This window comes from Myotis yumanensis, unplaced genomic scaffold (assembly GCF_028538775.1).
Source record: "Myotis yumanensis isolate MYYU_CA2020_CCGP unplaced genomic scaffold, mMyoYum1.0.hap1 SCAF_2, whole genome shotgun sequence".
Taxonomy (NCBI): Eukaryota; Metazoa; Chordata; class Mammalia; order Chiroptera; family Vespertilionidae; genus Myotis; species Myotis yumanensis.
This window is the reverse complement of record NW_027223753.1, coordinates 211,202,331-211,224,600: the sequence shown is the minus strand read 5'-3', so window position 1 is coordinate 211,224,600 and position 22,270 is coordinate 211,202,331. Positions and strand designations below refer to the sequence as shown.

Below are 22,270 nucleotides of genomic sequence, written 5' to 3'. Positions count from 1 at the left end.
TCCCTTGCTTCCGGACTTCCGTGGGCCCCGAGCCGCTGAGAGATCAGCGCAATGTCCCTCTACCTGTCCACGTGACAGCAAACCACCTGTGACTTAGGAAATCAATACGGAGGCAGGAAGGCGTCAGACCCCAGGGAAACAGCCCTGTCTTCCCACACTCTCACTGTGTGAAGCTAAGCTCTGATTTTTGCTCCCAGTTTCCAAGGAGGGAGAGAGAAAGGTGAACATGATGGCGAGAGAAGGAAGTCGAGAGAAGGAAGTCAGGCCCTCCATGTCAGGCAAACGCGACTACAGTACAACGGCGATCCTTACCGGGCCCTGGCTGTTGGTCAGACTGCACCTACTGACATGCATTCTTTTTGTTTGTTTGTTTGTCTTAATATATTTTTAAAAATGTTTACTGATTTCAGAGAGAAAGGGAGAGGGAGAGAGAAATCAAAACATCAAGGATGAGAGAGAATCATTGATTGGCTGCCTCCTGCACGACACCCACTGGGGATAGAGCCCGCAATCCTGGCATGCGCCCTTGACTGGAATCGAACCCAGGCTGACACTCTATCCACTGAAGCAAACCAGCTAGGGCTGACTCATTCTTATGGAGAGATGTCAGAAACCTCAGGGAAGAATACTCCACTCTTATTAAGGAAGGTAATCAATATTTTCTATGGATTAGGATGATTTTATCTAATAATAAACCTGAGTCACACAATCTCTCCTCTGTATTTCCTCTAAGGTACGTGTTTAACCATGTATTGTTAGTCATGGGTCTACCATAGGTTATTGGACTTGGTGATGGGAGTGACCATGCCTTTTTCCTGCGGGAGAGATGAAGGCTGGCCTCCTCCACTGGGAATTACAAGAGAACAGCCTCTACAGCGCCATGTCGGTTGGGAGAACGCCACATCAGAAAGGAATCTATTTTAAACTGATATCCTCTTCTACAAACTCCCCTGGCAAAGCTGTGCCTTCTTAGCACGGCGCCCTCCCCCTTTTTTTAAAGGAACACGGGTGCGGGAGCCCACCGGTGCGGAGAATCGGAGCTGCCCTGATTCGTGGAGTTATGAGTAAGCAGAAATCACGTCTCTTCAACCTACAAGGTCTTTCATGCCGTTTTCTTCTAAAGCTAAAAATCAAAACAGCCGCTCTGAAAGATAATTTCTATACTGAATCACAATAAAACCGCCAAAGCATTATAACATCAAACTTGTTTAAGATGCCTAGGAGGGGAAGTTATTTTTAATATGATCTAAAATAGGATCTCAGGACACAAAATGATATTTTTAAGGTTCTGAATTTAGGCTTCTCTCCAGCACACATTCGAGTCTATTTTAGTTCAAAAATCAAGGACGAGGTGGTTGGGAAGGATTGTTCTGCCACTAATAACTGTCCTCAATTTTCCTACGTATGTGACAAGGCCTAAAACGCATACATGTCCTCATACACCATGTTCTCCGTCTATAACAACTGAGGGACACGCTTCTTATGGTAAATACAGCCAACTTGGGGTCATTTACCTAAAAGAAGGGAGCAGAGGCCAAGAAAATCCCAACGAGCACATGATCCCCAGCCATTTGCATCAGGCTGTGGAAGAAGCACGTGTGTCCTGATACCTCAGCGATGGCCTTTGTCATGTTCCTGCGCCTGCATCAAAGCAAAACCTCAAGCTGCAAACAGGTCCCTCCCCGTCCTGTCTCATTCAGCCCTAGCTCATCTAAGCTGTTCAATACTGTGACCCAAACACTTCCCCACCACCGACCTCTCACGTGGAACCATATGGTCATACTGAAGTGACCCAGCTGGGTCCGAGCAAGAAAAAGCAATGGAACCAAGTCCACAGGCGAAGCACATGCTAGCAGCTAAACTGAATATCAACTATGCTAAGACAATTTTTTAAATGGCATATATATATATATCTACACTAATAAAAGAGAAACATGGTAATTAGAGTACAACCGCTACCCTTCCCATTGGCTAATCAGCATATCCTTATGCAAATTAACTGTCAGCCAAGATGGCGGCCGGCAGCCATGCACTGAAGCGAACAGGGAGGCTTGCTTGCTCCAGTAACTGCGGACTCCAACGTTCTCCACCTGGCTTGCCGGCCTCTCAGCTGCAACTCTAAGCAACTATGTTGCAAATATAGAAGCTAAACAAAACCCTAGAAACCGGCTTTCAGCCAGCCGGACCGCAACATTGTATCAAATACAGAAGGTAAAGGCCAGAAACCTGCTTTCAGCAGCGAGACCTCAGAGCTAAAGCTGGCCCAGAATAGAAAAAAGAAAAAAAGGAGCAGTTGGAGCTTCAGTCACCCACCAGCCTGAAAACGGCCCTCAGCCCCTCACCCAGACTGGCCAGGCACCCCAGTGGGGACCCCCACCCTGATCCAGGACACCCTTCAGGGCAAACCAGCCAGCCCCCACCCATGTACCAGGCCTCTATTCTATATAGTAAAAGGGTAATATGTCTCCCGGCACCAGGATCAGCAGAGCAGCAAGGCTCCCGGCACCGGGATCAGCAGAGCAGCAAGGCTCCCGGCACCGGGATCAGCATGACAGGGGGCAGCGCCCAAACCCCCTGATTGCCCTGCGGCTCTGTGAGTGACAGGGGGGAGCTCCCCAACCCCCTGATCACCCTGCGGCTCTGTGTGTGACAGGGGGCGGGGCCACAACCTCCCTATCTGCCCTGCTCTGTTTGTGACAGGGGAAGGCGCCCCAACCCCCTGATCAGCCCTGCTCTGTGCCTGATAGGGGGGAGCTCCCCAATCCCCTGATCACCCTGTGGCTCTGTGTGTGACAGGGTGTGGCGCACCAACCCCCCGATGGGCCCTGCTCTGTGTGTGACAGGGTAGAGCCATAACCTCTCCATCGGCCCTGCCCTGAGTGTGACAGTGGCGGTGCCCCAACCCCCTGATCGGCCCTGCTCTGTGGGTGATAGAGGGTGGCGTCCCAACCCCCCTCCATGGGCCTTGCTCTGTGTGTGACAGGGTAGAGCCATAACCTCCCATTGGCCCTGCCCTGAGTGTGACAGGGTGCAGTGCCCCAACCCCCTGATCCGCCCTGCTCTGTGTGTGACAGGGGGCGGTGCCCCAACTCCCCTATCGGCCCTACTCTGTGAGTGACAGGGGGGAGCTCCTCAACCCCCTGATGGGCCCTGCTCTGTGCGTGACAGGGGGGAGCTCCCCAACCCCCTGATCGACCCTGCTCTGTGTGTGACAGGGTACGGAGCCCCAACCCCCCTGATGGGCCCTGCTCTGTGAGTGACAGGGGGCAGCGCCCCAACCCCCTGATCGGCCCTGCTCTGTGCGTGACAGGGGGTGGCACTGCAACCTCCCCATCGACCCTGCCTTGAGTGTGACGGGGGCGGTGCCCCAACCCCCCAATCGGCCCTACCCTGAGCGTGACTGAGGGTGGCATCGCAACCTCCCGATCTGCCCTGCTCTGTGCATGACAGGGGGCGGTGCCCCAACTCCCCAATCAGCCCTGCTCTGAGCCCGACCAGGGGCTGCACCTAGGGATTGGGCGTGCCCTCTGCCACCCAGGAGCAGGCCTAAGCCAGCAGGTCGTTATCTCCCGAGGGGTCCCAGACTGCAAGAGGGCACAGGCTGGGCTGGGGGACCGCCCCCCGCCCCCCCCCCGGCCGAGTGCACAAATTTTTGTGCACCGGGCCTCTAGTAGATATATATATATATATATATATATATATATACACACACACACACACACACACACGCGCGCGCGTATATTTATATATGTAGATGCCAATATGTATAGATGGTACATACATGCATACATCATTCTCACTCTACTAGCATCCAAATTCAAAGTGCCCCAGGAGGGACCCCACCTCCCTCCACTCAGGGTCTCCCCTGTTAGCAGCCCCCACTGCCACTCGCCCCAAATCCATCCAAACCTGTGCATACATCCCCCAATATTCACTGCTCAATAGAAAGTTCTCCCACAGTGCATTGGGGTCCACTTGAAACTTCATTGGGTTGACTTTCTAGCTATGCCTGGCCTTCTACCTCACAAAGGAGCTGGCCAGCCCTTTTCAAGTGGATGGTTCTCCAGAGTGAATGATGGGTCACCTGGATCCGAATGATAATGCAGATTCCCAGGCCATGGATACCCGTGGCTGCAGAACCAGACTGGGTGGTGGTCAGACCCGGGAAACCGTGTAGCAGACTATATTAACCATCAGGTGACCCTGTGCACAGTCGAGCTGTGGGGCCCTGTGGGGTGGGGAAAAGCTGTCAAAGATACAGATCAGAACTAGACCCCAGGTGCTTTTCAAACCACAGCCTGCTCCTAACACTGAGCCGGCATCGGAGTCTTCAATGGGAGGCTCATGAGGGAAAGGCTCTAGGAAATTTCCATACCTCCTTCCTCTCTGACCCCGCCCACCTGGGAGTTGAGACCAGTGCCTCTGGCCCCCACCTGGGAAGGTCCAGGCAGAGGCACTTGAACTAGAACAGGGCTCAAGGTGTCCACAGCAGCCTGCATCCGTGTCCGAGGAAGCCTGCATCCTCCTTCCTCCCCTCATATTCCTATTCTCCTCACAGGGTGTGGGAGCAGCCCATCCTCCATATTCTTGGTCTTCTCATCACCTTTACTTCCACTGCCTGCAAGCATCTGATATGGCAGAAGCCCACCTTCTCAGCCATGGGGCAACGGGGCTATGGGAGGGAGACAGGGGGAGTCCCTGTGACTATTAATAGCAAAGGGGGTGTAGTTAGTGATGTGAGCTCCCACGCGGCACAGATGAACCAACCACCGATCCAAGTACATACCCAAAGCAGACACCAAGGTCACTTCTAGGTCAAACGTTCCTCCCCAGGTATCTATGTAAGTATCCATCAAGCCTATTGTAAAACAGTAGCCACCAGGGATTGATTCTGGTGAGCCCTCATACACATGCACACGAATGGTAATAAACCACCCAGCCCGCTTCTGCTGGCATGTCAAGGTACCAGACAGAGACGGCCGGCGAACTTGGGCTTGGCCAACCTGAATAATTTATGAAAGAATTCCGTTCCTTAGAGAGCATTTCCCATTTTTCGCAGGTTTCCTTCCCACTGGCCAGCGGACTAGACAAACGACTGCCCTTCGCAGGGGCCGGCCATGACTGGGGGTGATTGTATCGCCGTGGCGCTCTCCCTGTGGTGCTGAGTTGCCTGCGGAGCCGATTGCTGTGGGGGGCCTGCAGCTCACTTCTGAAATCTCACACGTCATATTACAAAGCATCGTTCTTTCCACCCTGGCAGCTACAAATCAGTTATTAAAAATGCTCTGCCGCTGATATGAAGAAGTAAACACGGTAATTGCGTAGAATAGGGCTTGGGGGTTTTCTGGGTCCTGTGGGAACCCCGAGATCAAACCCAGCCCCAGAGGGGCCGCTGCGGAGGAACAAGTGCACCTGCACGTCCTCTAATGAGAAAGTGAGTTGACTCACAGGTTCCCACAATGCAGCTCAGGGCCTTCGTAGGAATAAAAAAGGGAATAAAATATAAGAACACAGAATTCCGGGGGTTCTAATTATCTTCAGGCTTTGCCTATGTCTTATGACATAATAGGATAAATTTTCCCATCACCCTCAAGCTGGGGTGATGAGTGAAAAACCAGGACCCAGGAGAAAAATCAATGCTTTACTCAGAATTGGGAACAGGAACAATGGTAAGTGTCTCTGCTGCCAACAGCCCTTCCCAATGACATGGCCCTTGGCTGTGTGACCCAGGCCCCCTCCGTCAGCATCCTGTCCACCGAGGCGGCCCAGGCACCCGGCTCCAACCCCAGCGTCGCATGACGTCCCCTGAGGATGCAGAAGGCACCTGGGGGCTCGGAGGTCGCCAGGCTTCACTGGGGGTGTCATCGCCACTGACGTCTGGCAGAAGCATCCAATAATTTGAGAGCTCGGGTATCAAGAAAGAACTATAAACTGACTCTCGCCGAATTTACGCACAGTGGACAAGAGTTGCTTAGATTCGGTGTAAAACCAGCTAAAAAGCTGTTTCCTGGATCCTCATTTTCATAGTCAAAGAGGCAAGGCTCGCCTGAATGGGAATCGGTAATTAGATCGTTCAGATCTCTCTCCACCACCTCACCAGCCTGCCCAGCCCATCCATCTCACAGATGGTTCTTCCTAAGACAGAGGCAAATGGATTTCACAGCATCAGGTTTGGGGACAGGACAGGACCTGGCTTTCATCCAGATTGCCAACCTAAAAACCAGCAGTATTTTCACACAAATTCAAGGATTCCACTCTCATTAGAGAATAGGGCTCACTTGGAACTAGTCAACCAAAATGCTACAAGGAAGAGATGCCGGCCTAGGGAGGAAGACGATTTCATCTTTAAGAGCAAGTGTGTTCTTTTTCCTTTGTCCAGTTACATTTATGTCCATCAAACAGCCTGTGGCCACATCATCTGCCCATTTGAATGACCAATGAGAAGAGCATAAGCCATGATTGAAATCCACAGAACGTAACATCTCGTTAACATGGAGAAAACTGGGACCACTGCAAGATCCTAAATTTGAACGCTTCTCGCAGGAACCACTCTACTGTGAGCATGCATGTGGATTCAGCCAGAAAGGCAGCGCTTACTGGGAAATAAATATCTGTAAATTCAACACCTGCCCATCACCCCAGGCACATTTCCAGTAACATATATATTGGCTACCCACCCCCTGCCACCCACGTCTGACATGGACTTAAACCCTGAAAGCATTTCTAGAAGGTTCTGCAGAGTCAAATTGATTTCTCAGTATTTCAGCAAGGGTTGCTCTGTTTTCCTGCCCCAAAAATTCTGTACGGTGCCGGGAGGTTAGGGGAAGCCGGCACTGAGTATGGAGGTGATGTCTCGAGTTTTCAATTCTTCCTTTCCTCTCTAGCAGCCACCAGTAAAACCGACTTTCTATAAATAGGGCTGCTTGGTAACCCTCAAATTTTACTGTCTTCTGAATGAATATAACTGAAATAGGGATGCAGGCAAGATTTGCTAGCCTCTTTCCTTCTTAGCACATAATTGTTCTTGTCAACACCATTCATCCTCTCTCCATTAAACCATACACATACATACATAATCCAGGGGGTTTAAAGACCCCAAATTAACACAAGTCAATGTTTTTAAAAAAATCTTAAGTATTGATCTTCATTGAACAAATACAGATCTCCAAAAATCAAAAGATGTCAAATACTATAAGCAATAAGACACCTCATTGATTCTTAATTTGAATCAAAATCAAAATTCTAATGATGAAAACGTATTCCTTTTATGTTACTTTGATGTAGGAACCAACTTTTACATTTGGTTCTGCGGCAGAATAGGAAAATTAAGATAATGATGAGAAACCCATAAATCCAGAGGGTGCTTAAGAAAATAGTGTGTGGTATTATTTTAAAAGATGATTAATGCCTAAGAATTGAGCTTTGTTTTGATGTCCTGGGTGGCTCTTTGATGGAGAAATGAATTCCCAGGAACCCCTAGGAAAAAACCATACGTGTCCGTTTGATGTGTCTGGCTGTTTTTCAGAACCGACAGCGCATACATGGAGTAGAGGGTTTTGAACCCGCCACGTGGCAGAACACACTTGAGAACAAGGGGTCCACGGCAGTTTTGAACTTCTTCCTGTGACGTGTGAGCCGCTCCGTGTGGGAAGAGCGCCTGGAGCAATCCTATCGTGTGATGTCATGGTGATGAAGTCCCGTCACATTTTCCAAACGCGAATCCCTTTTGGAGAAGAGAAGAAAGTGCCCCAGAAGCACTTCTAGAAAACCAACGCCTCTATGGCCACGAGCCAGTGTGTCTGAGCGAGATGGCAGGAACCGAGGAGTCCACAGGGTGGCCCAGTACATCTCTTGCAACGTTAGCAAGAGAGACTGGGCTGGGAAGGAGGAGATGGAGGCAGGAGAGAGAGGAGGGGAGGGGCCGGAGGAGAGGAAGGCTCCTTGCATCATTTGGTCCTTCTTCACTCAGCCCCTGAACATGGGTGTTCGCTTCCTTTGTGCATGCGTTCTGCACATGCGTGTGTAAGAACACACTCGGGCCTCCCAGGAGCCTGACCTGTGCACCTAACTATCCAGGGATGGAGGCAGCCACCAACCAAACAAGCACCAAATAAACAGAGTTACCGATGGCCCTGGACGCCACCGAGGGACCGTGCAAGGCATCACAACAGAGCTCAGTGCAGAATTCAGTTCTGAGGAGCAGGTCTCCGACCCGGCCCTTCCCAACATCCTCATCAGAACCATCTAAACCCTGGACCCAACACCGGGCTGCGTGCACCTGCCCCTGGGTGCTTCCCGCCAGCCCCCTGGTGGCTGGTGTGTCACCTGCAGAAGGCACCCCTGGGCCTGCGCCCTGGGAATTGAGGACTGCATGGTGGGCGCATGGCAGATTGCTGGAATCCCACATCCCCACTGTCTTATCTTAACCCATAAATGAGGCGAGCAAAACGCAACTTTGAATTTTCTCTCATTTTCAAAACATGAAAAAAAAAGAATATAAATATAGTGGGAGGAGGGGCAGGGAGCAAAAAGATGAAAATGTTTGTGCTCAGCTCTCTGGAACACAAAGAGTTAATGCCCAGTCCAGGAGGAAAGGTGCTGTCCAATCTGGGGGGGGGGGGGGGAGGGAGGGAGGGGGCGCGTGAGGGGGCTCCTGGCCCCCCCAAAGGACCCCAGGGCAGCCAGGAGATTGACAGGCTGCGGAGGCGCCTTGCCCGTCTTCATCAGCAGGAGAAGCCAGCAGTGCCTCCTGGAATGACATTGGAAGGTCAGCCAATCAGGCGCGGGGCTGCTCCTGGAGCTGCCACCTCCAGAGGAGACACACGGGCCGCCACCAGGCCTCCCCTGCAGTTTGAAAAGGGGGTGCGGCCCACCAGCCCCCAGACATGGCCTCTGCCTTTCTATGGACCCTCCAGATTTCAAAATACGGCTTTGAGCACGGCCCTTCTCTGTAAAATTGGGAACAAAGAGAGCTGGACCCTGCCGTAGCCTCTGCATCGCTCCTGCTGGAATGAATTCCCTGACACGGGAGTCTGGGCACCGTGAACTTGAGAAATCAAATCCGGGGAGGACAGCCTTTAACACAGCACAGCCTCTCCCCTCGGAGGCGATGCGGCCGGCTCTGCTGAAGCTGCCGCAGCAGATGCGTGAGGTCTGCCGCCCACTAGTGTCCTGAGGCAGGGACACAATTGACATGCAGGTAGCACCACCTTCCTGTCTCCAGCGCCCATGGAGCCCGGCACCCAGCGCCAGCAGGCGCTTCAGCACAGCAGCCAAGAAAATGCCCAGACGCTGCGGTCTGCACGCAACCGCCCAGGGCCCCGCCTGCTCTGCCCGGTGGGCCAGACACACAGGGAAACAAGAAAATGGGGGGGCGGGGGGGGTCTGAGAATGCTGCTGCCTAGCCCAGTGCTAAATGTGTTCTCTTCCCTGCCTGTTAATTATGAATGAGGCACCTTCATACTCTCACCACAGGATTCGCGTCCTTTGGTGAAATGTGGAGCCCCTGGGTGTGTAAATGCATCCACTGAGAAACCCATCCTTTCCTTTTCCAAGCATGAATTTCCAGTCTCCTGCAGTGTGCGGAGGTCTCCCTTTATAAAATTACCTTTTCTGTCTCCCCTCCCCCTCCCCCCACGCCCCTCCTTCCATCCAGTTTGTGTGCACACTGCACCGAGTCTCTTCAGGAAATACTCATCGTGCCTCACCCCAGACACATAACGATAAGACCCTTGGACAGCTGCGTGGAGGTCCAGGAATTAGGGATTTAGATGAGCATTTTCCCGTCAATAATTATTTTCCACATCAGCGTGCTGTATCCAGGGAGTCACTGATGCCGCTCTGGTGTGAACTGTGGTCCCACCACAGTGGCCTCCAGGAGAGCGTCCAGGGGTGGGGGGGCCGGCTGGCATTTATTAAAGGTCTGCCTGGCATTTCTGTTTCTCTACAGAGGACATTTTGTAGGGGCATGCAGCTTAAGAGACCTGGACATTTGAAATGGACCCTGAAATTCTGGGGTAGAATTAGAATCTGTTAATAAAACCAGGTGGGGGGCGAGGGGGGAGGAGAGGAGGGGGTCCTGAAATTATTCGCCTGATACCATGGACTTACATATATTTACATGAATTAAAGAGAAATCATCGGAAAGCCCTGAAAGTGCATTTGTACTCACAAAGGCCTGCTTCTCAATTTAAATAAAACCCCAAGTTTGTGGCATGCGATTCCTTGCTGAGATGCACAGGTGATGCCTGGAAGGGTCTGGACCCCCCACACCCCTCCCCCGCACTCTCTCTGACGACTACCCTCTCTCTCTCCCATCACCCTCCCCAATGTCCACAGGCTCCCTGAAAATAGCAACACAGCAGAGTCCCCGATTCCACGGCTCAGAAAAAGGCGACATCAGGGCCACACGTGTACATGAAACGGAGATGCAAGGATACTGACAAAAATACATCCTGTACAATAAACCTGCTTATTAGTCACGACCCTGCTCATCCGGAGGCCCACCTGTGCTTTTAGCAAAAATTCTCATCTAGAAGGTGCTCGCTGGGGTTAAAACCAGGAGAAGCTGTGGTAAGCACACAGGCAGCATGACTCTGTCCGGAGGAAACATGGAGGGACGTGTGTGGACGTGGCTCTGCACATACAGGGACCCAGTCACCGAAGGTTTCTCCTGAGTGCTGCCGGAACACTGCAGAGCAAGCTCACTGCTGTAGACGTGCTGACTGCACCTGCACAGGTGAGGTCATTCATTCAAGGCTTTAACCCACGACGCACTGCTCCCTGGCTTCCCATTTTTACCCAAACCCTGTCTGCAGCCTGCCCAGCAGCCACGCTTTCAGAAATAAATCTACACCCCACTCCATATGTAGGAGAAATGCCGCTGTCTACTGTTCACACGCAGATGCATCTTTTTTTTGCTAGCACCCCACATGTCAAGCTACATAATCCCTGACACATAGGTATGTTTTCATCATGTCAGACCTTTGGATGTGTGTGGCCTAGCAGTAATCAGTTTGGGTATTAGAATGCATGCATCTTGTATCCAGCACATGCAGGAATTTTTCAAAATTAAGGAAGACCGAAATATGACAGTCGTTGAAAAAAATACGTCTCTGTGTTTTTTCCAAGTCTCATTCAGAAAGGAAGGCATCTTTAATTTCACATTTTTAACATATGAACGGGCAGCATTCAAACTGGACTCGTTTTATTGCTGATGGGACTATACATGTTATGGTCCTTTGCACAGGACACATTGAACACTGAGCATCATTCATTGAAAATCTCTTTAAAGCTGGTTTTCCCTCAAAAAGAAAGAGCTCAATGCTCTACAGTTTTGGTTTGTTTTTCCAATGCTTGGTCATGTAAAGAGAGGGCCATTTTTATGCAAGACAGTCAGGCCCATCGCCTCCCGGCAGGTGGGATCAGAACATGCTACACAGCAACGTAAAACATTCATTTGCATGTACAGTCTAGACCCCGTATTCTGAAAGCTACCTGTATTCACTACAGGACTAATCAGGGTGAGTATCAATGTCCTGAAAAAGGGTATAAGAAGATAATGCTCCCAGAACGTGGTGTTCTGCACACACAGATGCTTTGCATATATTTTCCATGTAGTAGAATATTTGAGGTCTTATACAATTTTCTCAAGGTATGATTCCTTTATGATTATTTCAGTATAAAAGCTGATTCAAATATTTATCAGTCTCAGAGGCTGTCTCAGAAATCCTTCCATGCTATTTCTGTCACATGTAGCTGTGAAACTGTAAAACAGAAGCTGACGGACTGAGGATCCTAATCGGCCCCAGCTCACCCTGAACCACACTTCCCAATAGGGTGGAGGTTTCGTTTCACCCAGGAACCCAGGCCTCTCCTAGGAGTCCCAAGACGAATGCCCGGTGGGTGAAACAGGCTGTCATGGCTTTGTGGCACTGGACACGTATGTGAGCCTGCCTACGTGTCCTCCGCTTCGCATGAGCAGCGCGGCGAGAGGGCCTGATGCATCGCCACACACCAGCCCAGGCGGAGCTCCCCCCAAGGTAAATCCCCGCGAGGCTGCAGAGGAGGCGTAGTGCCCTCTGGGAAAGATGGGTGTCATGTCAGAACTTGTTGCAACCCTTCCCTGCTGGGAAGCCTCCGGATGGAAGTTGTGAACACTTCGCTTGAGGTTATATTACAGAGCAAAGGAGCATCTGCATGTGAATTTCAGGAGAGCTTTCCTGCAGCTTACCTTTCCTGTCACCTTTTTTTTTTTTTACAGAGTTTATGCATTTCCTCAGGCCTGTGGGTGTGTTATTTCTTTAAGTGCTATCTACACAGGCCAAGAAAATGTAGCCGATGCACTAACACACAGTTGCCTGTGCATCCCCCAGGAAAATCTTAGCCTCCCCTTGGCTTCTGGTATTTTCTCACAAGGGCAAGATTTCCTCTCTCCCTCTCCCCCTCTCTCCCCCCCCTCCCTCCCTCTCCTTCTATCCCTCCTTCCTCCCCCCCCCTCCTCCCCTCCCGGTCCCTGCCTCCCTGCCCTCCTGGGGAGGGGATTCTGCTTAATGCTTTAATTTTAACTGTCAGCAAGTCATACATTTTATGCAGATTTGTGTTCCAAATCTGAACTAGGAATTGACGCTGTAGCGACTCCCAGGCAATGCCAAAGGATGACAATTTCCTCTCGTTCCCAAATAAGAGGGAGCCATTCATACATGTAAGTTCATTTTTACGCGGTGACAGGCAGCCGAAGGTGCAGTCACACTTACTAATTGGGTCTGACTCGGAGCCATCGCTGTTCAAATGCCCAGGAAGAAAGCTGTTCAAAATGTACTATCGGGTGGGCATGAGGCAGGCAGGGCTCTTCACCATCCTCCCCGGTTTCATCTGTACAACCATACAGGTGTTTTTTAAAAACTGGCCCACATCTCCGATGATGTAATGCTTATGAGTGCATATTTTTCTATAAATGCCTGCGAGGACAGCGTAGTACCCAGAAGGTGGGGGCGGGGCGGGAGGGCAGATCTTTCTTCCAGCCGCCGCCGGGGCCAACTGGAACCGAATTAAAGGGCACGTTTTAAATGCTCATCAAGCTCGGCACCTGAAGGCAGATGCCCCTAATGGACCCTCCACCTGCCTGCACCAGGACTGCCACGTCCGCCTGGGGGTTGTAATGTGTCCAAGGGCCCCTCTCCCCGCACCAGGTTGGTTCTGAAGGAGGGGCCACTAGAACCGGAGTTGTCACTTTGCTAGGTAAGCGCCTCGACATGATTAGAAAGCAATATTCCCGGCCTCCTCATCGCCTCCTCTCCTCCCAAGAAAATTAAAAAAAAATAATAAAAGCATGATAGTGTCAGCAAGCAAAGATGGGGAAACCAGGCAAGACTTCCCATGCATCCAGCCCCCCACTCCCGTCCTAGGAGAAACGGGAATCATCGCAACCCGCAAGGCTCACCATTCGCGAAGCTCTGGAACAAGGAGAGGGCCAGTATCCACATGCCCCTGCTGCTCCCCGGCCTCCCGCGAGCGACGCGCCGGCCTCGCCCCCCGCGCTCCGCCCGGCTCCGCTCGCTCGCCACCTGCCCGGGGGCCGCCGCCCGCCCGCCGCCGCCGCCGCCGCCGCCGCCGCCGAGCCGCCTGGGCACGCGGCGCGGCCGGGCTCCGGGGCGAGGGCTGCGCTCGCCGCGCGCCGCGCTCCTGCACACCTGCTCCCGGGCGCCGCGCCCCACGCTGCGGCCAGAGCGGGCCGCCGGGCTGCACCCGGGCGCCCGCAGCTCAGGGCTGCACCCCGGTGCCCTCAGCTCGGGGGGCCGCCGGCAGGTCGGCAGGTGCACAGAGCCGCCCGCGCGGCCGTGAGCTCATCCCGGGCGCCCGGCGCCCCGACTGCGCAGCAAGCGGCCTCCGTGCGCCGGCCTCAGCCTCCGCATCCAGGCAGCCGGCGGGCGGGCAGGTGCATCTTTCCTCTCCTGCGGCCCCAGGCACAGTGATCCCCGCTCACCTTCCCTGCCTGGGAGGCGCGCGGGCGGGCGGGCGGCGGGCAAGGAGCGAGCGGCGAGCGGAGGCGAGCGGGGACCCCTCCCCTGCCTCTGGCCGCCGGGGCGCTCTGCAGTCTTAAAGCGGCCGCGGAGAAGTGGAGGCGAACGGGAGGCAGGACCGGCGGCGAGAGCGCAGCCACCACACACTCACGCACAGTCATCAGGGTGCATTTCTGAGAGGCTTAAATAATCATTTCAGCAGCCTATTATTTTTAGTTATCTGCTCGCCGGCTGCACATAAGACATGGCCAGGGGTGACTGTTCCAGAAGGTTGTCAGCTAAGCAGAGGAGACCATGAAATGCTAGCAGTTTTTTTTTTTTTTAAATGTGCAGCTGGATTCAGATTTCCTATTTACTGTCATAAAAGCCCAGTTCATTTGCCTGGAGGGAATGATGCTTCCAATCCTTGCTGCCACTATAAAGATCTCTATGGTCTCACCGGCTAATTTTTAATTATGTCAAATACACTGTAAACGACACACATAAGCAATTCTAATTTTGCTCTCTGAATGGTGCAAAGAAAAAAAAACCACAACTGACTAAAATTGCTGATAATTTGAATAATTCCAAACATCTGGCCCCTCCTACATTACTGTGAAAAGCCAGTATGTTCACACTTCCTGAATATTCTGTAAGGTTCTTGAAGTCATAATCGTATTCAAATGAAGGCTTTGAAAAGGGCATGCATCCCTACTTCCTCACTTTGCAAAATAATGACCCACAGGGCTGGATTGCACCCCAATTTACAATCCAAGGTAGAATGCCCAGAGGCAGAGCAAAGGCCTGAGGAGGGGCATTTGTGGGGGAGGGAGGTCTCAGGGGAAATGAGTGGGCTTGCTGGGCACTGCCAGGCCCCAGGTGCCCCTCCAAACACGAAAGGGGGAGGGTACACACCTCCACGGGCTCACAAATAACAGGCAAAGCAAATGGTGAGGCAGCAACAAAATGGTGCTTTACCGGACTTGGGCACAAGATGGCCAGGCCCTGTGTAAAGGAAGGGCCAGCTGAGCCCATGATGCTGCGTGCTCGCCATCACTCTGCAGCTGCAGGTGGTCACGTGCTGCTGCCCGCTCAGGACCTCAGCCCAGCCAGGCTCTATCACCAGGCCTGTGTCCTCTGGCTTGGCAGGCGAGCGGTGCTCACAGCCTTTCCTAAATGCAGCCCAGGAAGGCAGGTGACGGGGTGCTTCCTGTTCCTGCATCCAGCTCCCGCACACATGCATCCAATTCACAAATTCTTAACTGCACGCCAGCCATTCACGAGGCTCCCCTCCGCCTTCGTTGTTAGCACTCCAGCGCTGGTTCAGACACACCTGCGTGGGAGCACAGCTTGGCCGCTGACCCGCCCCGGGCCCCGGGCCTGGTACTGTGCCTCGTTACCCTCATCGCAGAAAGGAGATTATCATGGTGCACACGCAGATGGTTGTGAAGATCTGGTGGCATAGTCCGGTGGTCACTGCCATAGTGATGGCTGTGGCTGGTACTGAGGTTGGGAGCAGGGCCCACTACATAAGTAGGGTCCGTCCAGGGCAAAATAAAAATGTGGGGCTTCTTTTTCAAAGAGGAAAACACACCATTAAAGGTCCTAAACTATAAAAGTTACCCCTTTCTCCACCTGTCATGGTGTTTTTATTCGCCATTTAATGACATGCTTCCTTGGGCATAAGAATTGTCACTGGTGACTGCACGTGACTCTGAGCAGCACCAGTGACCCACATCTACCGCCCTCTGCTGGTCCAAGGTGCTGTGTCCCCGGCCAGGGTTCCGGGGACAGTCAATCTCCTTTCCCACAGACCACTGCCCCGTGCTCGGGGATGGAAGAGCCCCAGGGTTGCAGGCACTGAGCTGGGAAGCACTGTACCTGGACCGCAGGTGGGGAGGCTCGTAGAATATGCCGTGAGAAGGCTGCCCTGGGGCAGGAACAGCTGCTGCGAGACCCCACCCTCAAATAGCACCCAGATGCAGGACACGTTCCCTGCGTGCATTCTAGGCCCCAGTGGGCAGACAGAGGGTAGCCAACAGAGCCAGGCCTTCTCTTCCAACATGACCCCATTGAGAAGCACCCTACTGAAAAGCAGCAGTGAGTGCAGAATCAGGGGACAGGGCTGGTCAGGGCCCAGGGCACCATGGATGGGGGAGTGGGCAGCCAAGAACGCCTCCCCAGGAAATGGTGGCAGGTAAGATAGTTTGGAAACTGTAAATACAGGAATAAAATTACTTTTAAAATAATAAAATAAATTTTTAAAAAAGAAGCAAGACATGAAAGAATATATTTTATATCATTCCCCTTACATAAAAGATAAACATTATCTATGGTAAAAAAAAAATAAATAAATGAAAATAAATAAATAAATAAATAAATTCCTATGTGATAAAAAAGAAAATTAACAAAAATTTCAAGATGGCAACTACAGAGCATTTAACCCCAAGTGCAAGCCCTTTGCAGGGAGGGGGGGTCTCAGTGTAAGTACACTGGTCCCACCCTCTGTGGTTGTCTGTCAAATGCACCTGCCACAGACCAAATTGGTTAATTATCTAGAATCGGCTTAATAGAGGAGAAAACTGTTTTCACAAATATTTTTAGAAAATACAGTGGGGCCTTGACTTAGGAGTTTAATTCGTTCCGAGACCGAGCTCGTTAAGGAGCTCATTAAGGAGCTCGTTAGCTCAAATTACTCTATCAACTCAATGCAAAAAATCTGCCGAGAGACAGCTGGTATCTCAAAAAACTTGTTAGTCGGGACACTCGTAAGTCAAGGCCCCACTATACTTTAGTATAAACACACTTCCCATGACAGTCAGCTCCATGATCAGACACTGCATCTCTCCAGTTCAAGAAGCTGTCCCTGAAGCCCGGCACAGTGCCTGGCACATGAACCACATGGAATGGATCAGATTTCAGACGCCCTTGGGAAGTGGCCCGTGCTCCAAGAGGCGCGCTCACAGAGCGCTGCGGACATTTAGAGGAGAAAGCATGCTTCATACTCACCCTCGGAGAAGTCTCTCCGAGGCAATGGCCATCGAGCTGATGCTTCAAGTCAATGTGAAAATTGATTCAAAGCAAGGGGCATTCTGCTCTGACCCAGTGGACATCAGGAAAAGCCAAGTTGATAAACCATGTTGCCGGGGTCCAGCCCCAGCGGTCCAGGGGTTCCCAAAGGTGTGCACGGAGTCGGCAAAGAATGTTTTACACGGAGACAGCGTTCAGAACTCTCTAGCTCTCTTTAGTCTCCGCGGATCTTCCTGTGCCTGGCTGAGGCCACAGAGAAAGATCCTGAGGCAAGCTGAGCCTTTATTTTTATAGTCAGAGGTAAACAAGGTAGTGGTTACCAAAGTTACACTGTTCTTGTGAGTTTCACTTGTGTTTGTTCTTGTTGCACTTCCCTCAGCCCATTAGCTTCCCAGGTAAGATCTAGGGAGCATCATAAGGTCAAGCCTAATTATGCGAAGAGGACTGTGCCCTCTAAGCTGGGACTTGTTTGTGACTTTGCCAACAGGTCAGTCCGAGGTTTAACCCTATAGCAGCTCCCCACACCATGTTCGGGTTTAACATGCGCTGGTTTGAAACCTCCTCCGGAGTTACCGGGTGAAATATGAAGGCCACTCGAGATTGGTAGGTGGCTGTTCCAATAAGCAAGGGGATGCTTGTCTTGGGTGGCTACCCCCACCCACCAGCATCTTGTGAGTTTATGTAGAGGCCTTAATGGGGTTCAGGCACATATAGGGTCCAGATGACCTCAGCAACACCTACTCTTTCAAAATATCATCCTTGAAGCGGCTCCTAGTGCTGAAAGGAGGAATGGAGGGGTGTGGGAAGGAGCCTCCAATTTCCCCTTCAGGCCCCAGGGTCATCCTGCAGCCTGGTCCTCTTGATGGCCTCCTCCAATAATGCAGTTCTCCTTGGTGTTCCTAACTGATGTAACGCCTGGCCTCCTGAAGACCACCCTTTGACCTGAAAGCCTTCCAGGTGGCATTGCCTCCCTTGTCTGCCTCCTGTCAGCCCTCCTAGCAGAAGAGAGGCAAAGTCAAAGAGACGACTTTTGTGTCCATTTGAGTGACACCAAACAAGAAACAACACAGTGGCGAGCAGCATCCCCCAATCACATTGTCTGTTACTCCTCTGCTTGTTGTTGGAGGATCAGGAGAGCAGCCTGGGTGGTGGCATTTGAGCCGTGCTCAAAGGTGAGGAGGAGGTCGCTCGTAGATAGGATGCACGTGGAGGTATTTCGGGTGGAAAGGTCAGCAGTGGCCACAGTGGGACAGCTCACGTGTAGTTAACTCTGACCCAGAAGATAAGTAGTTGCCTGCGTTAGTGTCCTCAGCCTGCCAAAACGAGTTCCACAAACGAGATGACCTAAAACAACAGAATGCATGGTCGGTCTCATGGTGCCGGAGGACCGCAGTCCCAATCAAGGTGTTGAAACATGTCGGAGAGGATCCTTCCTCTTCCAGCTGCGGGTGGTGCCAGCAGACCTCAGCGTTGCTTCGCTTATGGAGGCACCGCTCCGGTCTCCACATGGCCTTTCCCTGTGTGTGTCTGTCTCCTCTCTCCGCGAAGGGCAGCTGCCATAGTCAATGAGGCACTCACCCTAATCTAGGAAGACCTCATCTTAACTAATTACATCTGCAACTGGCAATGACCCCACCTCTACATACAATCACATTCTGAGATCCTGGGGGCTAGGGTTTCAATATCATTTGGAGGGAAACACAATTCAACCCATATCAGGACCCGAGATGCCTCACATCAAAGGCAAGAGGCCTGGGAAAGCTTTCCTGAGAGAAAGGAACGTGGTCTGGGATGAGGACCTGGGGTCTTGGCCCGCCTCTCACTTGCACCAGAGGCCCATTCGTGGTGCATGTGCCCAGAGAAGCTCAGAATTGATCCCGGCGTCTCAGGTTCTTTCCTTGGAAATGAATCAATTAAACTGTTCTTATCTTAAATGGTTGTTGAGATGATCATATGAAATATGGGATCTGGCTTTGATAAAGATTACACAGAGAACAATTGCATCATCATCACTGTCCCCAACTGGACCTGTAGAAACATTTTGAATAAATTCATCACTTGACAAAGCCTCATTCTGGCTGCTGGTGCTTTGATTAAATTGAAACCGGGCACTATTACACCTCTGAACGGCGAAGGGCAGCGACGGCTAAGGTGTCGGCAATGGCCCATCCATTTCTTCCTCCAGTGAACTGATGGGGGCCTTGCACACATATCTGGGGTATTCCTGCTGCCTACAAGGTCCTCTAGCAGTTCCTGGGAGCTTGAAGATGACTAAGTATGGACCAGGAAGGGCACTGCAGGGCCTCTGCGCTGTTGGAAATGTTCTCTGTCTGGGTCTGGGTGGAAGCTTCAGGGACACACACACACACACACACACACACACACACACTCACCAAGCTGTACACTTAAAGTTAGTGTACTTTTTGCACTTTATTGTATGCAAAAAAATGACTAAAACACAGTCCCTACTAGTCTCACAATTTAGCGGGATATTCAGATAATGGGTGCAATAACTTGATGAGATAAGCTCTACAATCAGGAGGTGGCATATCTAGGCCTGCTAGCTGGGGCGTGTGTAAGAGTTTGTGTGTTTGTGTGTGTGTGTGTGTGTGTGTGTGTGTGTGTGTAGGCACGGCACAAAATGAGACAAACATGGAAGGCCAGTGCAAGGAGGTATCTGGACTTTATCCTGAAGGTAAGAGGAAACCACTGGTGTACGGTCAGGAGGCAGTGACAGGACCGGATTTATGTTTTGGAAACCTTCCCTGATAAGGACACAGTCAAGAATGGCCTGAGGGGTTTGAGAAGGACACGGGAAGACCATTAGAAAATTAGCCTGATTCCAGATGGAACATGATTGAGACCTGCTGAAAGCCATGGCACTGCGATGAAGACACTTGCATCCTATAATATCGGGAGACATTTAATAGGTGAGACGATAAGAACTTTGAAATCCTACTGAGAGTGATGACAGTGGCTGTCAGTGTCCCTGCAGCAGTTCTTCAGCTCATCACTGATGTTTACTCAGCATCCGATGTCCAGCTCCATGCCAAGTAACTGTGCATGGGAACTGAATTCAATTCTGGCCTGTGAGATAAGTGGTATTAGGGTACTAGTGGTACTCCCGTTCTTCACTCAGAGAGGCCCCGAAGCATGTGCTGTAGCACCCAGCCAGTTAGGGGCAGAGCTTGGCCTGAATCCAGGCCCAGCACCCTCAGGTCTGGAAAGGACTGGTCTTCTCTGAACAGTGGTAAGAGATAGAGAGGAAGCAGTAAGAGACAGGCAGGAAGCAGTGAGAAATAGGCAAGAAGTGGCAAGAGATGGCAGGAAGTGGTGAGAGGGAGGCAGGAAGTAGTGAGAGATAGGGAGGCCACCAAGATGACTCACTCCCAGGGTTTCATCTCAGATGCCTGCTTGGTCAGAGGAGCCACTGACCAAAGAAAGAAACACCATCTTCTCTTATAGGTTTCTAATGTTCCTCTCTACTTCCACCCACATTCTAGTAGTCTAGTCTCTATAAAGCAGCCGGCATGATCTTTTAAAACACACACACACACACACACACACACACACACACACACATCAGATGACTGGACAGTCTGTTCAAAACTCCCTTTTGCCTTCTGACCTTTCACAGCACAAAACCCAAAGTCCTTACATGAGCATGTGCTCTCCACCACCTCTGTCACTATCATCGCCATCACCACCACCATCACCCCACCATCATCACCTCTACCACCACCATCATCACCACCAACACCACCAACACCACCACCATCATCACCACCACCACCACCACCATCATAACCACCACCATCTCACCACCTCCACCACCATCACCACTGCCACCACCATCATCACCACCACCACCACCATCACCCCACCACCATCACCTCCACTACCAACACCACCATCATCACCACCTCTACCACCACTACCACCACTGCCACCGCCCACCATCACCACTATTACCATCACCACCACCACCATCACCAGCCTTCGGGCTAGATCTGCTATGTTTCTACCTGCACACTCGGCACTGGCTTCCTTGATTTCCCAGCACAGGTTCGCTCTCTACATAAAACCCGCTCCCTCAGATGCCCCCATGGCTCTCTCCAGACTGCCTTCACTCCCTACACAGATGTCTTCTCTTCTGAGAGGCTTTTCCTGACAAGCCCCTGCACCAATAGCATTTCTACCCTGTCAATATTTATCCTCTGAGTTTTTTGTCCTCTATATTTATTTATACATACAGGTACCCATTAATTGGCTCATCCACCTCTGCAAAACCGTGACTTTGTCTTTCTCTTCACTATTGTGGTCACCACACCTACAACGATGCTTAGCATGTAGTAAGTGCTCAATGAATAGCTGCTGAAGGATGAGAAACGAAGACTAGGTTTTCAAGGGAAACTTCATCTGAGGCCAATTGTCACAGCATCTCCTCCGTTCACTTCCTGGGAGGCACATAGTATTGGAATAACAAAAAGGACACCCAGATGCAGGGGAAAAACAACCCTCTTACATGTCAAATAATCCAACTTGCACAAACATTTCATCAAAATAAATATTTCTTTACTCCCCACTGGGCAGGTGGCTTGCTGATGAGCACTCTAACAAGTTATTTTTCAAATGAAGACAGTTACGGAGCTTGGGGATTTGAATTAGAAGAGAAGGTCAAGGCGGGGTTGGTATCAAATACAGCAAACACTTCAAAGGGAAACATAAGCCTGTGTGGAGAGCGCTGATCACGCCAGCCCACTGGGACTAGAGTGATGGGAAGGAGGACCGTGGAGGAAGGGGCTGGAAGAGAGGGGCCATGGGAGAGCAGGAGGAACCTGCCTGAGGGATCCCTGCGTTTCGGGGCCCCTGCATGTCTGCCTGGGTCTAAAGCCAAGGGCTGCAGACTCACCCCTCTGTTAAGACTAGTGTTCACACCAAGTTCCCGCAGGCCTGAGAAGTTCAAGGCAGCTGTGCTTTGGACTCACTAAAGTAGCCTCAGTTCCGAACACGGACGAGCACTCCTTCTGGGTTTAGCACAGGGCTTTGCATTGTGGGACATGACGGGTGTGGCTTAGGGCAGCATAGGGGAAGCAGGCCAAGCTCATTGGGGACCCCATGTCCCAGGCACAGCTCAACTCTGTGGTTTTATGAGCAGCAGCATCGGAAGAAGGGCTGATGAAACACCTGAGGCCACTGTCATTCCTGGGGGAGAAAGGACAGGGAGGAGCAAGGGACCA

The 22,270-nt window shown here is 51.5% G+C and overlaps 1 protein-coding gene across 1 annotated transcript in view; it reads right to left on the bottom strand.

Annotated features, from left to right (window-relative positions):
• DSCAM (DS cell adhesion molecule) overlaps positions 1–20,847 on the bottom strand; it is a 469,770-nt gene extending 448,923 nt beyond the window's left edge. Inside the window, exons 1-2 of the mRNA XM_070403791.1 lie at positions 20,747–20,847; positions 13,442–13,740 (exon numbers count right to left, since the gene is read on the bottom strand). Of these exons, the coding sequence (XP_070259892.1) occupies positions 13,442–13,740; positions 20,747–20,847 (400 nt within the window). The remainder of the gene's footprint in view (positions 1–13,441; positions 13,741–20,746) is intronic.
• Positions 20,848–22,270: the final 1,423 nt, after the last annotated feature.